Raw genomic sequence first — 13,458 nt, forward strand, 5'->3', positions numbered from 1 at the left:
TTGTACCCTTTTTTCTTTGTTTTTTTTTATAAGTGTCGTATGCCGTTTTACGTTGCCTTCACGTGATGTTATTGGTGAACAAATTTAAAATATGAGCAATTTTTAGAACTCATATTTAGTTTAGTCAAAATCAAGAATCAATATCCCCACGGGCATGGTGCGGTGGAAAGACATCAGCACTTAAGAAGGAGCATCAGGGGTTCAATTCCAAATAGATACACTCACGAAACTAGCAATACCTATGGATGGTGAGAATTTACTCTGTGAGCCAGTGAAGACCGTGGTTGGTGAGAGTTCGCTTTGTGAGCCAGTGGGGACGGTGGATGGTGAGAGTTTTCTGTGAGCTAACGGGGACCGTGGATGGTAATGGAGATGTGTCCTGGGAGCGGGTTGGCCGAACGTCCACCTAATGCACGGAAGTTGTGTTTGTAGTGACCCAAAAAATAATAGTATTTTAATAATAAAGAGGGAGGAAAATGGAAACAGGAACAAAAGGGGGCAGTAGACTTCGTCGACAAACGTGGAGCGTTCGGCGTCCGCGTTCGTCGACGACATCGCACTTTGGAGATAATAGTAATTTCAAGAAATTTCCAAGCCTTGTCGACGAACACAAGGGTTTTATCGATGAGGGTTCTTTAGGATCTCGTCAACGAAAAAATACCGAGAGAAGAATTTGAGCTACTCTAAATTTCTTCGACGAAGCTTAAGGTTCGTTGACGAAATTACTTAAGGACTCGTCGACGAGATGACGTGGCTCGTCGATGAAGCCCCAGTATAAATAGCCCTAAACTCATTTTAATCACAGAAAATCAGTACCGCTCTCTTCTCTCTCTCTCTCTCTCTTTCTCTCTCTCTTTCCTATGGCCTCTCACTCTTTTCTCTACGATTTTGGCCCCGTCAGTCATCGGATCGACGATTGGAGGCCACCACGACACTCTTGGCAGAGTTCTCTTCAAGTCTGCCGGAGCGGATCGTCAGTGGGGCAAAGTTAGAATTCATCCCAAATCCAAGGTAAGGTCTTTCATTCAAAATTTAACTTTCTAGCAGTTGTAGAAAATGCTGTAGACGTAGAAATAATGATATTTTGTTCCGACACAAATTATTTTCAGGGTGTCGAGTAGGAAACCCTGCGGGTGTAGGACCCATCTTAGTAAGGGATTTTAGTAGGAGTCAGGTAAGGAAAATATGCTATGTCAGGGTTTTAAGAATATTAACAGAGTTTTCATAGATACATATATACTAGTTATTATGCAGTTTCTACAGAACGAATGTTTTAATGTTGTGTGGCATGAGTAGATATTTATCCGATGTAAAATTTATACAGTACTTCAGCATATCATGTTATATAGCATGTATATACAGTTATTCACAGATGATTAACAGATAGATTTATATAGATTTTATTCAGTTCAGTGTATCATAGTTTTTACAGAATGCTATGTTTTCCTGAATACCATAACACAGTTTATAAAGACAGATTATACAGTTATAGCATCGAGATGCTACAGTTACTCAGATTTTACAGTACATAATTATAGCGTCATGGTTATTTTGGAAACATAATGAAAACAACAAAGGTATATATATATATATATATATATAGATGTACTTATATAGTATCAGATCCCTGTGGAGTTATTACAGACAGATACAGTTTATAGAGTACAGTACCGTTGCTATATACAGATAGAGTGCAACCACATATCTTAGATAGTGTGTGGGTACCGTCTAATCATGCTCGGAGAGGATGCAGCTCCCCTATACACTGGGTAGAGGGGGCCGGTTAGATGAGGTAGCAGCCAGTCCCACGCTTAGGAGTGGATGCAGTTTGGCCGGGCTGAGGTAGTGTAGAGTATGATGACTTACCTGGAGGGCCGACCAGGTTAAGTCCCGCCTACGGGCCGCATAACCCTGTCATGAGGGGTTAAATCATGATATACAAAGTCCCAGAGAAAGAACACAGTTATATATACATATATATATATATACAGTTTTATAGTTTTTATTGTATGTGGTATGTTATAACAGTATGAATGATAGAAAGCTGAGATGATACAAATGTTTTAAGCTTTTATACATGTGTTTATAGATTTGCCAAATCACGCAGTTTTAAATATTATTATTATAATTTTATTACTCGGTCACCACATACACTAGTAATAGCATATTTTCACTTACTGAGCATCGACTCATCCCATTACTTTAACATTTTTCAGGTGAGCCAGTTAGGCAAGCAGATCAAGCTCGCGGATAGAGATCACTTGGTCACCTTAGTTATAAGGTAAGTTTTGTGTAGGGTTTTGTATTTTTGGATAGTTGACACTAGAAAGAGAGATATATTATGTAGCTATGGTTGAAAATACTGAATTCTGGTCTTGTATATACATGTATATGTGGTTATGTGATTTATGTTTTTCCGCTGCATAAGAATGCCTATTACATGCAAGTATTGAAGTAATTTATTATTTAAAAAAAATGGTGAAAATTTTGAGGATGTTATAGTGTCCACGTTCTGGACTTTACTTGATCAACGAGATCTAGGGGGAGGATGTTGATCCATAAGTTTGGTGCCGCACCAGAGGGTCCGAAGGGCTTGTCGGTGGCTGGAGTTTCTATATAATTAAAAAATAAAATAAAATAAAATAAAATAAAGAATCAACACATTAAAAGAGATATATTCTATTCATAGGGATTAAGGTTTATGGGTTCCTTCTCGCTCACTAGGAGAAGTTAAAACTAAAGAATTATAATTTAAAAACTCAAAAGAATGAAATAACTATACTCATATCTTGTCATATTCATTGGAGATAGTACGCATGAGAAGATAACCATGATAATTAGTTTAATTTAGACATATAAAGTCAATTCGACAAAATAAACATACCCTAATTGTCCTATTAACACACATAACATTCTCGACAACCAGAAATCAAGATATGTTAAATTGTGACCAACAATACTAATTTTTTATTTTTTTAAAAAATAATCATAAGAGGTAACATTATTTTTTAAACTCTCTATATTAATGCGAAGCATTAGAAAAAAATAATTTTCTCCTTTAATTGTTTTATATGAATATTTTTAACAAATGAAAAACGATATTACATTTTCTAATTCTTTAAAATTAAAAATAAAAAATAAAATTGCAAGTAAAAATGTCTTATATTTTTCCCATTTTGTAGCCAACCAAAATGAAAAAGAAAACAAATTTTGTATTTCACATAATAACTTTTGATTTTTTTTCTTAATCTTATTTATTAATAATAAATTGTAATTCAATTCTTAATTGTATTTTGAAATAAGGGGGTAATATCACAAAAAAAAATGCAATTTTTAATAATTATTAAAAAAATTATTTTTTGAACTCTCTATATTCATGTCAAGATTTGGAAAAAAAAATTTTATCTTTTAATATTTATATAAATATTTTTAACGATTGGAAAATAATATTACATTTTTGTAATTCTTTGAAATTAAAAATAAAAATGAAATTGTTTAACAACTAAATAAGCTGGTGATCTTGCAAGATAAAAATGCGAGAGCGGGTTTCGGAGCTCTCCAAAAAATTGAGAAGTCCGCCCAAAACGGCGTCGTAATACCCCAAATGCAATACCATTTTCTCCTCCCTCGGAAGAGCGAAGACGCGGGGCGTCATCTCTCACTCTGCCATCGCTCTTCGCCGGACGTGCCGTGTCTCTTCGCCGAACGTCTGGATATCCCTCTCCGGTAGATTCGATCTCTCCGCCATTCTACCAGTTTTTATTTTGATTTTCAGCGTTTCTTGGATTGCTTACAGATTCACTGGTGCCATGCATTTTAGGGCTATTTCTTCCTAGGAAATTTTTTCATTTCCGTTTTTAGGGTTCATGGATGCTTCACGGATCGACCGATGCATGGATATTAAGGTTTCACGTATTAGGGTTACAGTTGCCAATTTCGATGTATGCTAAGTTCTTGCATGATTGAATAGTTTCAGAGGAAATTAATTGATACTTATAATGCTTCTAATTCGTCACTTTCCCCGCCATAGTTTAGGTGTTTTAAGGAATTTGGATTTTCATTCGCGACAATCTTTCATCCGGGCAATCAAAATACCCTCGTCTATCTATGAGCAGAGCAGTTTGATGTGTATTTTATGCATCCTTTGATTCCTGACATTGTGGATAAGCTGATATTGTGAAAATAGTATTTAAAAGACGTGCTATTTGCTAGCCTTTCCTTTTTTCCATGCTCTCTGTTGGTTGCGAGGTTTTTCCTCCATGAAAGGATTACTGGTATTTGATGCTAATACTTACTTACTCGATCTGAGTATTCAAATATGTTTCACACCAGATTTTGTTAGAAAGCAGTTTCCACATGTAATTTCTGCTTGGCAACTATTTTAAAAAAAAATTTATACTGCCATGGGGCTTTGGAAAAATACGGAATTGCATTCGGATCAATATAAGTAGATCTAACTCCTTAAAGTGTGCAAAAGTTTTGTCCTTTTTGCAACTTGTGAACGAAATCATCAGGTTTGGACGTTGGAGCTTTCTGGTCTTTCAGAATATTAAATATTTACTGGGCAAATTGGTCTACAATTGAAAGCTTGCTTTAGCTCACAATAAGGTTTATTTTTATCGTAGTTTATTTGGTAGTTTTGTTTCTGAAGATGTGGATATGCATGGCCTTTACAAGACAGAGTCACGAGACTCAAGTGTCCTCTTTTTGCCTGAGGCGTTTGGTAGATACTGTCTTCTACATTTGGGTGCTGTTACTTGCTCTCTTACTCACTGGTTGTCAAGTTCATTTTTATCAACCATCAACTTATCACATGGTTTGGGTTTTGAGGTTCATATAGTCTCTAATGGAGTGGAGTTCTTGGAATAAACCAGGTTTTGCATCTTTACTCCCTTGAATTATGAGGTAGTGGATGGGTTTGTATTTATTAGGTATAAGGGGGTTTTGCGTTGTTTGAGTTATTTGGATTCAATCGTGTGGATCTTTTGTTGTTAATGGATTTTGATTTGGAGTATTAGAATAATTGAAAAAATTCTTTTTTTTTACCTAAATTACTGTTGGATACAAGAGCTGAAGTAATTCTGTTCTTGCTTGAAGTTGAAATTGGGTTTATGGTTGCTAAATGAGGGACACTTTTCTTTATTAAAAATATGAAATATGGCTATGGCACCAAATGCTTTGGCTCATGTTTATTTGTTTTAGCCAAACTTTTTGATTTTTGTACGGGTTGATGCATAGCTACAGCTTGACAACAGTGCGAGCTTTTGCATGAACATGAAGTATTGGTAGCTTGAATTATTTTGATTAAAATTGCAAATATAAATTTGACAAGAAAGAAAGGAAGAAGAAGAAGAAAAACGGGGTGGTTTAAGAAAAATCATGCAGGATGGTAAAAGTGATCTGTGACTGCTTAAGCTGAGGAAGTGAAGAAATTCCAATATCATATTACTTTGAAGGAAAATTGAATAATTTTCTGAAACACTTGTATACACTTACAGCCATATGTAAATATATTAACATTTGTATGTAAATGTATCATATACAACTTAGGAGGTGGAGAAGAAAAATAAGAAAGGGGATGATTCAATTTAGGATATCAAATTGCTTCTTTGCCTAAGTGGATGTATTAGGTTTTTGTCTTGTGTTTGAGTGTATGTGAGTGATCATGTATAGATGTTTTTTAAAGGGATAATTTGATGCTTCACTTATATTTCAGATGTATGCTCATGTTCAAATTTGTATATGTTGTAGTATTGTTTGGGATTTGGTAGCCACCCAAAGGTTGCTCAGTTGGTAAAGGCTTTCCTAGTTAGACATTTGGATTCAAATCTTGAGGGCTACGAATTTCTGATGAGATAAGACCTTCATATCTATGTGGAGAATGGTTGAGTGGTGGGCCCGTTAGCCCCCGCTGATTAGTCAAGTTCCCAAAGGGCCTTGGGCACCATTGTATAAAAAAAATATACTTGTTCGGGATTTGGCAACCTTTCATACTTCTAGTGACAGAGGAGAAAGTAGGAAGGGAGTTTATCTGCAACACTTGCTGCTGCTTCTTCATCATCACCTTCTTGTTTTGCTTCATAGATTAAAAAAAAATCTATCAAATATGATCAGAAAAAAGAAATTAAAATTGTAGCATTTTCAGTACGAACTGCTGCATCACTCTCAATTGATCAAAAAATTTATTAATATTGACAATTTTTTGTTTCAAAAAATAACTTTGAACAAGAATATCAAATTCATGATAAAAACCTTTTTGTGGATAATAGCTGAATCCCTTTGAGTGCCAATTTGTATCTGCGCACCTAACTGCACCTGGGATAGGCATATTATTTGACCCGGATCTGCAAAGGTTTCAGCTCTAAATACAAAACATTTCCCCTACGATTTATGGACACGTTAAAGTTTGAGATCTTAGCATTTTGCATGGAAATTATCTCACAGTTTCAGCATGGGGAATCTAACTGGTATTTATTCCCAGCCTTCAACACAAAAGTGTTGGGTGAGAAGAGGGCAGGATCAAGATTGAGGAGCGTGGGAGCATTGGCAGAAGTGAGAATAGGCTCAGGAAAAGGGAAGTGCTTGCCTTAAGGTGATTAAAGTGTTTGAGAGCAGCTGAAGTGTTTTTAACTTGTTAATGTACATGTACACAAATGCATGCATTATATCGGACACAATTATTTATGCACGTGAAAAATCTATTTTAAACATGTTACATTGCTTTTAGCTATTTCTGTTTGTTACTGTGATGGATGATCTTATTCTTTTTTGAAAATAACTCCGGTTGTGAGGGATGCCTCTTTATGTTAACCCATAAAAAAAAGTAACAGCATGGTCCTCTACTTATCCTAGGTTCTGATGCTTTCTTGATACTGCAGGAACCTAATTAAACCCACATCACTTTCTTTGGAGGGCAAGGTTGGGTCTTGACATTGAGGTCTTGATAAGACTTGTGTAACTGGCAAGAAGTTGGGGCTGGAATTGTGAAGCTACCATCTCTGATTGTACCCAGCCATAAGCTTAGAAAAGGTAGGTATTTTCCAGACAACTTTAATGCTGAATTTTACCAATCTCATGTTCTTTATATTCCTGCCCTTTCTTCCAAGTTTCTTATTTCCACCACCTTTATTCTTATGTTCTCTAATTTAACATCCTCATTTTGAACAGGAAAAATTTTTATTCCTTGGGCAACAATTTAGCTGCCAAGGAGGCCTATAAATATACGTTAGTCTTCATTTATTATGGTGTTATAGAGTGAAGATACCACAGAGGTTGTAAGATGGCATTTTATTCTGAAGAGGAACAGACTGAGGATTACCTCTTCAAGGTTGTTCTCATTGGTGATTCAGCTGTTGGGAAATCCAACTTGCTTGCGAGATTTGCAAGGGATGAGTTTTACCCCAATTCAAAATCAACAATAGGGGTGGAGTTCCAAACACAGAAGATGGATATTAATGGGAAGGAAGTTAAAGCACAGATCTGGGACACAGCAGGTCAAGAGCGATTCAGGGCTGTTACATCTGCCTATTACAGAGGAGCAGTTGGAGCTCTTGTGGTTTATGATATAAGTAGACGCCAGACATTTGATAGTATTGGCAGATGGCTTAATGAACTCCACAGTAAGCAACACAGCAATTTTTCCTTATGTTTTGTCCAGATTATTGCATGTTTCCTTTTTCTTTAACACTGCTATTAGTTAATTCCATGGTTAATCTTGCTTTCGTAGATAAGATGTCATATACCATTTAGAATGTTTGATTCTGTTGGAATATTTAGTTTATAACGACGAAATATAATGAAATAAAACCAGGAAATTATTGTGATTTTGCCCACTGGATCTATTAGTGTTCTGGATTGTTACATGGAATTTCTTAATAGTAATTCTGCCTTGAAATGTTATGGTTACTAGGATTTTAAACTTCCTTTTATTTTTATAATTATTATAATAATTATCATTACTACTAATTGAAAGGATATTTTCTATTTGATGGTTACTTTTAGTCTGGTTTTAAAATTTTTTAACATGCCCCTATTATGGTTCATCATTTCTACTAAGCAAAAGGGTGTAATAATTAAAAAACAATAGTTATTTTTCATGGGTAAAAAACAAAAAGTTTGTGAGCGTTGGAGTGGACATGTATTGTGTGCCAAAGGCTAGTTATTTTTAGTGAATTTTAAGATTTTAAGACTGCCTTAGGAAACATTTCATGGTTCATATTTCATTTCAGCCATGTTCATTTCATTTTCTATTGCATTAGAGTGTGTTCACATATCAGAAGATTACAATATATGCTCCTGCATCCGTTGTGGTTTTTGTGATGTAAATATGCAGGCTACCTCATTTTGTGAGCTTACAATTGCATTGGTACGTTTGGAAATTGAACTTGTAATGTTACACCCATCCCAGACCTTTGGATGCCGACTATCTGTTGAGATTGATATTAGTTGTCAAAAATATTCTAGACGGCCTGTGGTGCTGGGTTTTGTTGTTGTTGTTGTTGTTGCTGCTGCTGCTATATTCCGATGGCTGTGACTTACGTTTATGCTTTGCATAATTTGACAAACATCAGGGCTTGATTTGATGTCATGTTTCTATCTATTGAACAGCTCACTCGGACATGAATGTAGTTACAATACTTGTAGGCAACAAGTCTGATCTCAAAGATGCCCGGGAAGTATCCATGGGAGAAGGCAAGGCTTTGGCAGAGACTCAAGGTTTGTTTTTCATAGAAACTTCAGCCTTGGACTCCTCCAACGTAGCAGCCGCATTTCAGACAGTTGTGAGAGAAATCTACAACATTTTAAGCCGGAAAGTTATCCTATCTCAAGAGCTTAAGAAACATGATCCTGCCTGGATGGGCAACGGTAAGACCGTGGTTTTGCAGGGAGATGTGAACGATGAAGTAGATCCACAACCCAAAAAAGCTTGGTGCTGTTCATCTTAAGAAGCTGCAAAGAATAACCCCATAGGAGCCCCAATTTCCAACAATTTTGAGTTAATCTTTATCTGTTCTTCCAATGCAATTCAATTTCAGGTTACTCTCAAAATGTTGGATTGAATAAGATTTATTCTTGTTCTGGGTTTTTGATGGGTGAAGAGGAGAGAGAGACTAGAAAGAGCAGAAAATGTAAATGAATGATTTGAAGAGGATTAGAAAAAAGAATTATGAAAAAAGAAATTGGTTATGTAGCTCTATCAATTTTGTGCCTCTTTTATTTTGGGTCTTGTTGGTACCCATCTTGTGTTAAAAGCAAAATTTATTTTTCTTGTTTGTTCCTTTTCAAGAAGTTGGTCGGAAGTACTAAAGACTAAAGTGGTTCTTAAACGGGTTTTTAGTCAGTTGTTCAGGTATATGTATGTAATGTGTTTTAAACTATTTACATAAAATTTATTAATTATTTTTATCTTTCATTATTTGAATATTTTAATTAAAATTTCCTATCCTATGTTTTGTTAAGTTATAGGAAACTTTTTATTAAAAAATTTTCAATTTATGTTGAAAATTTTAGAAATTTAAAGAAAAAAACATCAATTAAATAAAGAATAAAGGTATATATGAGTATGTTATAGACTATTGGCATGCCAGTTATAAAGTTGTTATGAATTAAATATATTTTCATTAATTGTAATATTCAATTAATATATATTTAGAGATATTTTTGGGAAGCAGACATTACAATAGTAAAATTCTCTTTGCCCTATATTTGAAGAGATCTTAGATTTGAATTTATAGCGAATTTTGATAAAATGTTATATAAAAAGTTGTATTGAAATTTGTTCAAATTTAAATTCAAAGTTTGAAATTCATGTCTTCAAATGCAATGTTTATTTATTTGTTCACAGTTGAATAAAAAAAACTGTAGACACCTTAATTTTTACAAGGTCATTTTAATTATGAAATAGGAGTCCTAAATCAAATTAATCCAAAATTTGAAGGATGAGATTGTTTATTCTTAATTGACTGTTCATAAGTTCCAAAGTTGATAGGGTCGCAATTGATTTACTTAACCATCTTCATAAATGTCCCCAACCAGGTTTTTCAAAATCATGTCATGGAAATTTAAGTGAGGTTATGAATTTTTAAAATCATTGTCTTGGCAAAATTGGTTGATTTACTTAAGGTTATTGAATTCTTAACTCACATTTATTTTCATACACGAGTAAAGGCTCTACGTTGATACGTTACGAATGAGTTACCCACCTAATCATGTTCTTAAAGTGGCAATAATTTCAAAACTAGGTCCTAAAGTCTAAGTGGTGAAAAATCTTTTACGTGGGCAAAATTTGTTGATTAATTGAGAATGTTTGAATTTTAATTCCTATTTATTTTCATACACAAGTAGCCCAAGCATGCGTAAGGAATTGAAATATTTTATTAAGTGGGCACGTGCCCAAGTCACAAGGTACAATGAAATATAGGAAAATGCTGAGATACATAGAAATACCATACAACAAAGGGAATTGCAGAGAAATACAATAAATACATGGAGATACTGAAATACAAGGAAATATCGTACATGCAAAGGAAATGCAGGGAAATAAAAATCAAAATCAAAAACTTCAATTGTGCTCGCTAGAATATTCGGAAGCATCCTCGGGGGTCTTGTTCACCAAATTGGAAAGAAAAGTTAGTGAATCAAAAAAATGAAATCATAAGAATTTAAACATGTGCGTGATAATTGGGTTAAGGGTTTGTTTGGAAAGAGATATTACAAAAATTTGAAATGTTTTCTCCTCTGACTTGCTGCCAGAATCTCCATTAATTGGAGAATCAACCCAATCACAAGAATTGGGGAACAGGTTGTTGTTGGAAGGAAAGCCAGCAATCAATTGCTGCTGGGAAGGAAAGAAGGAAGAAAAGGATTGATTCGACTTTGCCTAAACTGACCTAGGGCCTACTGTAACATCCTCCTTATAAAGATAAATTCTCTACTATTTTAAATTAAAACAATTTCCTACACAGCGGAAAGCATGTAATATGAAACACAACCTTATATGTATATATATATATATATATATATATATATATACACAATACCAGAGTATTTAAATATTCCACCAATATTTCATATTATACAATACTCTCAAGAATTGCTCATACTAATACTTGGGTTAACAAAATTAAATCCCAAAACACTCACCCTAAAAAAGGGCAGACTAACAACTCCTCTATTTGCGAGTTTGCTCTGCTCGCCCAACTAGCTCACCTGAAAAATAATTCAACACTGGGATGAATCAAAGCTCAGCAAGACGAAACATGGTATCACTAGTGTGTGGCTACTGAGATGTAGATCTGTAAAAATTAATCTGAGTTAAGAATAGTACAAATAACTAAAACTGAAAATGTTGATACTACATAACATATTATAAAACTTTTAACTACATAATTTAACATATCAAACTGTATGAAAATTCTTTTCATAATAATACTACTATTCTGGAAAATATGATAATACTATAATATCTGAGAATATTTCCCTAGATGGCTGTATGTCATGATTTAACCCCTCATGTGACGACCCTCTTATTTTCCACATTTTTTTTATATTATAATAAAATCAACATCATACATTCCAACTCAACAGGTCACAATCCACCTGGACCCGTGGGTACCAGGGATAAATCAGAACACAACACGGAAGCCTAAGCAGCAGGAAACATACAATCAAATGCATATCAATACCATATATCACAATATACCAGAGTTACTACAATCACTGTATCTCAGTATATACATCCCAAAAATCATATCTAGGAACATTTTTCCCAAAATCTAACTGTCCCTACAAAAACTTACCCTTCACAGAGGGCAGATAAACAACTCTAAATCAGCGGGACTTTTTCCGCTCTCATATCAGGGGCTCTTGAAAAGTTTATAAAATTTAGGGGTAAGACACCTCTCAATAAGGGAAATAAACTAATACTAGTGTGTAGCAACATGAATATTCCGTATTCTACATATATCATACATAACATGTTCCGTAACTGTTTATCAAATCTGGGAAAACATACATATATCATCTAAACATGACAGAATATACTGCATTTTCATAATCATATTTCATCTCATATAATAATAATAACATAAAACATTCTTGGTAGGTTAGCTGGCTGTTGTCATGTATTACTCCCACATGACTGGATTGTGTGGCCCGAAGGCGGGACCTGACAATGGTTGGCCGACCACTGCCAAGTCAAAAGTCCAGTTTGTAAGTCTGATGGGTTTGCCAGACCTGGTCCGTACACCAGGGGCGATCACAGCACACTTCTTTAAAAATCACATCGACCATCCAATCTCACATCACTCCGTACAGCGGCGTTAACACAAATATCATGATCACGAAGACCATGGACACATAGAAACGGTACCGTGTAAGTGCTAGCCTAGACCAAGCCAACCAGGTTCTGATATCATATAACATATTCTAAAACGGTGATACATGGATATCTTATATCATTAATTTTCACATCAATCATATCATTTTGCATATATATATATATATATATATATATATGTGTGTGTGTGTGTGTGTGTGTGTGTGTGTGTGTCATAAAAATCATCCGCCCATACGCCGGTATTACACATTTTATCAAAGCTCGACCCGTACGGCGGCAACACATAGCATAGCCCGTACGCTGGCAAATCACATTATAGCATGGTTCGTACGCTGGCAAACATATCATAGCACAGCCCGTACACTGGCAAATCACATCCACATAGCACGACCCGTACGCCAGCCAATCACAATCACATAACACGGCCCGTACGCCGACAAATCACAGTCACATAACACGGCCCGTATGCCGGCAAAACATATAAAAACCTTGGCCCGTATGCTAGTTTTTCCATTATAAAAATCTGTATCATTCACATTCTCAGAAAACAGTATTTCATAACATTCCTACTCATGCCACACAAATAGGTTTTTCACGTATTCAATATACCATCATTTTAGCAGTATTTTTCCAAATATAAATCATATATATATATTTATTTATTTCCTAAAATCAAATGCTACATATATATATACATGCATTCTCTCAAAAGAACTAGCTTAGTTTATCCCTTAACCTAGCTACTGAGAAAGCCCCCAAAATAATCTAGTCTAACACCCGTAGGATTTCCTAACCAATACCCTGAAAATGAAAACTCTCAGTATTAAATTTTAGTATTTTCATGCGTACATCATTTCCTATAACTATTGCAAGACCAAATTTGGCTTAAAAAATCTTATCTTAACTCAGGGATGATTTCCTATTTGCTTTCACCAACGATCCGTTCGGGCAGATTTGGAGAGAACTTCCCCAGGAGCGTCGTGGTGGCTTCAAACTGTCAATCCGGCATAAATTTGGCCCGAAATTGAAGAGAGAGAGAGAGAGAGAGAACCGAAGAGGAGAGAGAGAGGGAAAACTTAGCTTCTTTAGGAAGTTAAAATCCGGATTTTCATATTTATAGA

At 35.0% G+C, this 13,458-nt stretch overlaps 1 protein-coding gene across 2 annotated transcripts; it reads left to right on the plus strand.

The window, feature by feature from the left end:
• Positions 1-3,531: 3,531 nt before the first annotated feature.
• Positions 3,532-9,216, plus strand: LOC131153467 (ras-related protein RABA5a). Of its 2 annotated transcripts, XM_058105807.1 has the most exons (5): positions 3,532-3,726; positions 6,482-6,592; positions 6,879-7,029; positions 7,168-7,619; positions 8,608-9,216. In XM_058105807.1, exons 4-5 carry the CDS (start codon positions 7,280-7,282, stop codon positions 8,943-8,945), a joined length of 678 nt encoding a protein of 225 aa, XP_057961790.1. In that variant the 5' UTR covers positions 3,532-3,726; positions 6,482-6,592; positions 6,879-7,029; positions 7,168-7,279; the 3' UTR covers positions 8,946-9,216. The 2 variants fall into 2 exon arrangements, with proteins under 2 accessions (XP_057961790.1, XP_057961791.1); XM_058105808.1 differs by lacking the exon at positions 6,482-6,592.
• The last annotated feature ends 4,242 nt before the right edge of the window (positions 9,217-13,458 follow it).

This window comes from Malania oleifera, chromosome 4 (genome assembly GCF_029873635.1).
Source record: "Malania oleifera isolate guangnan ecotype guangnan chromosome 4, ASM2987363v1, whole genome shotgun sequence".
NCBI classification, from domain to species: Eukaryota; Viridiplantae; Streptophyta; class Magnoliopsida; order Santalales; family Ximeniaceae; genus Malania; species Malania oleifera.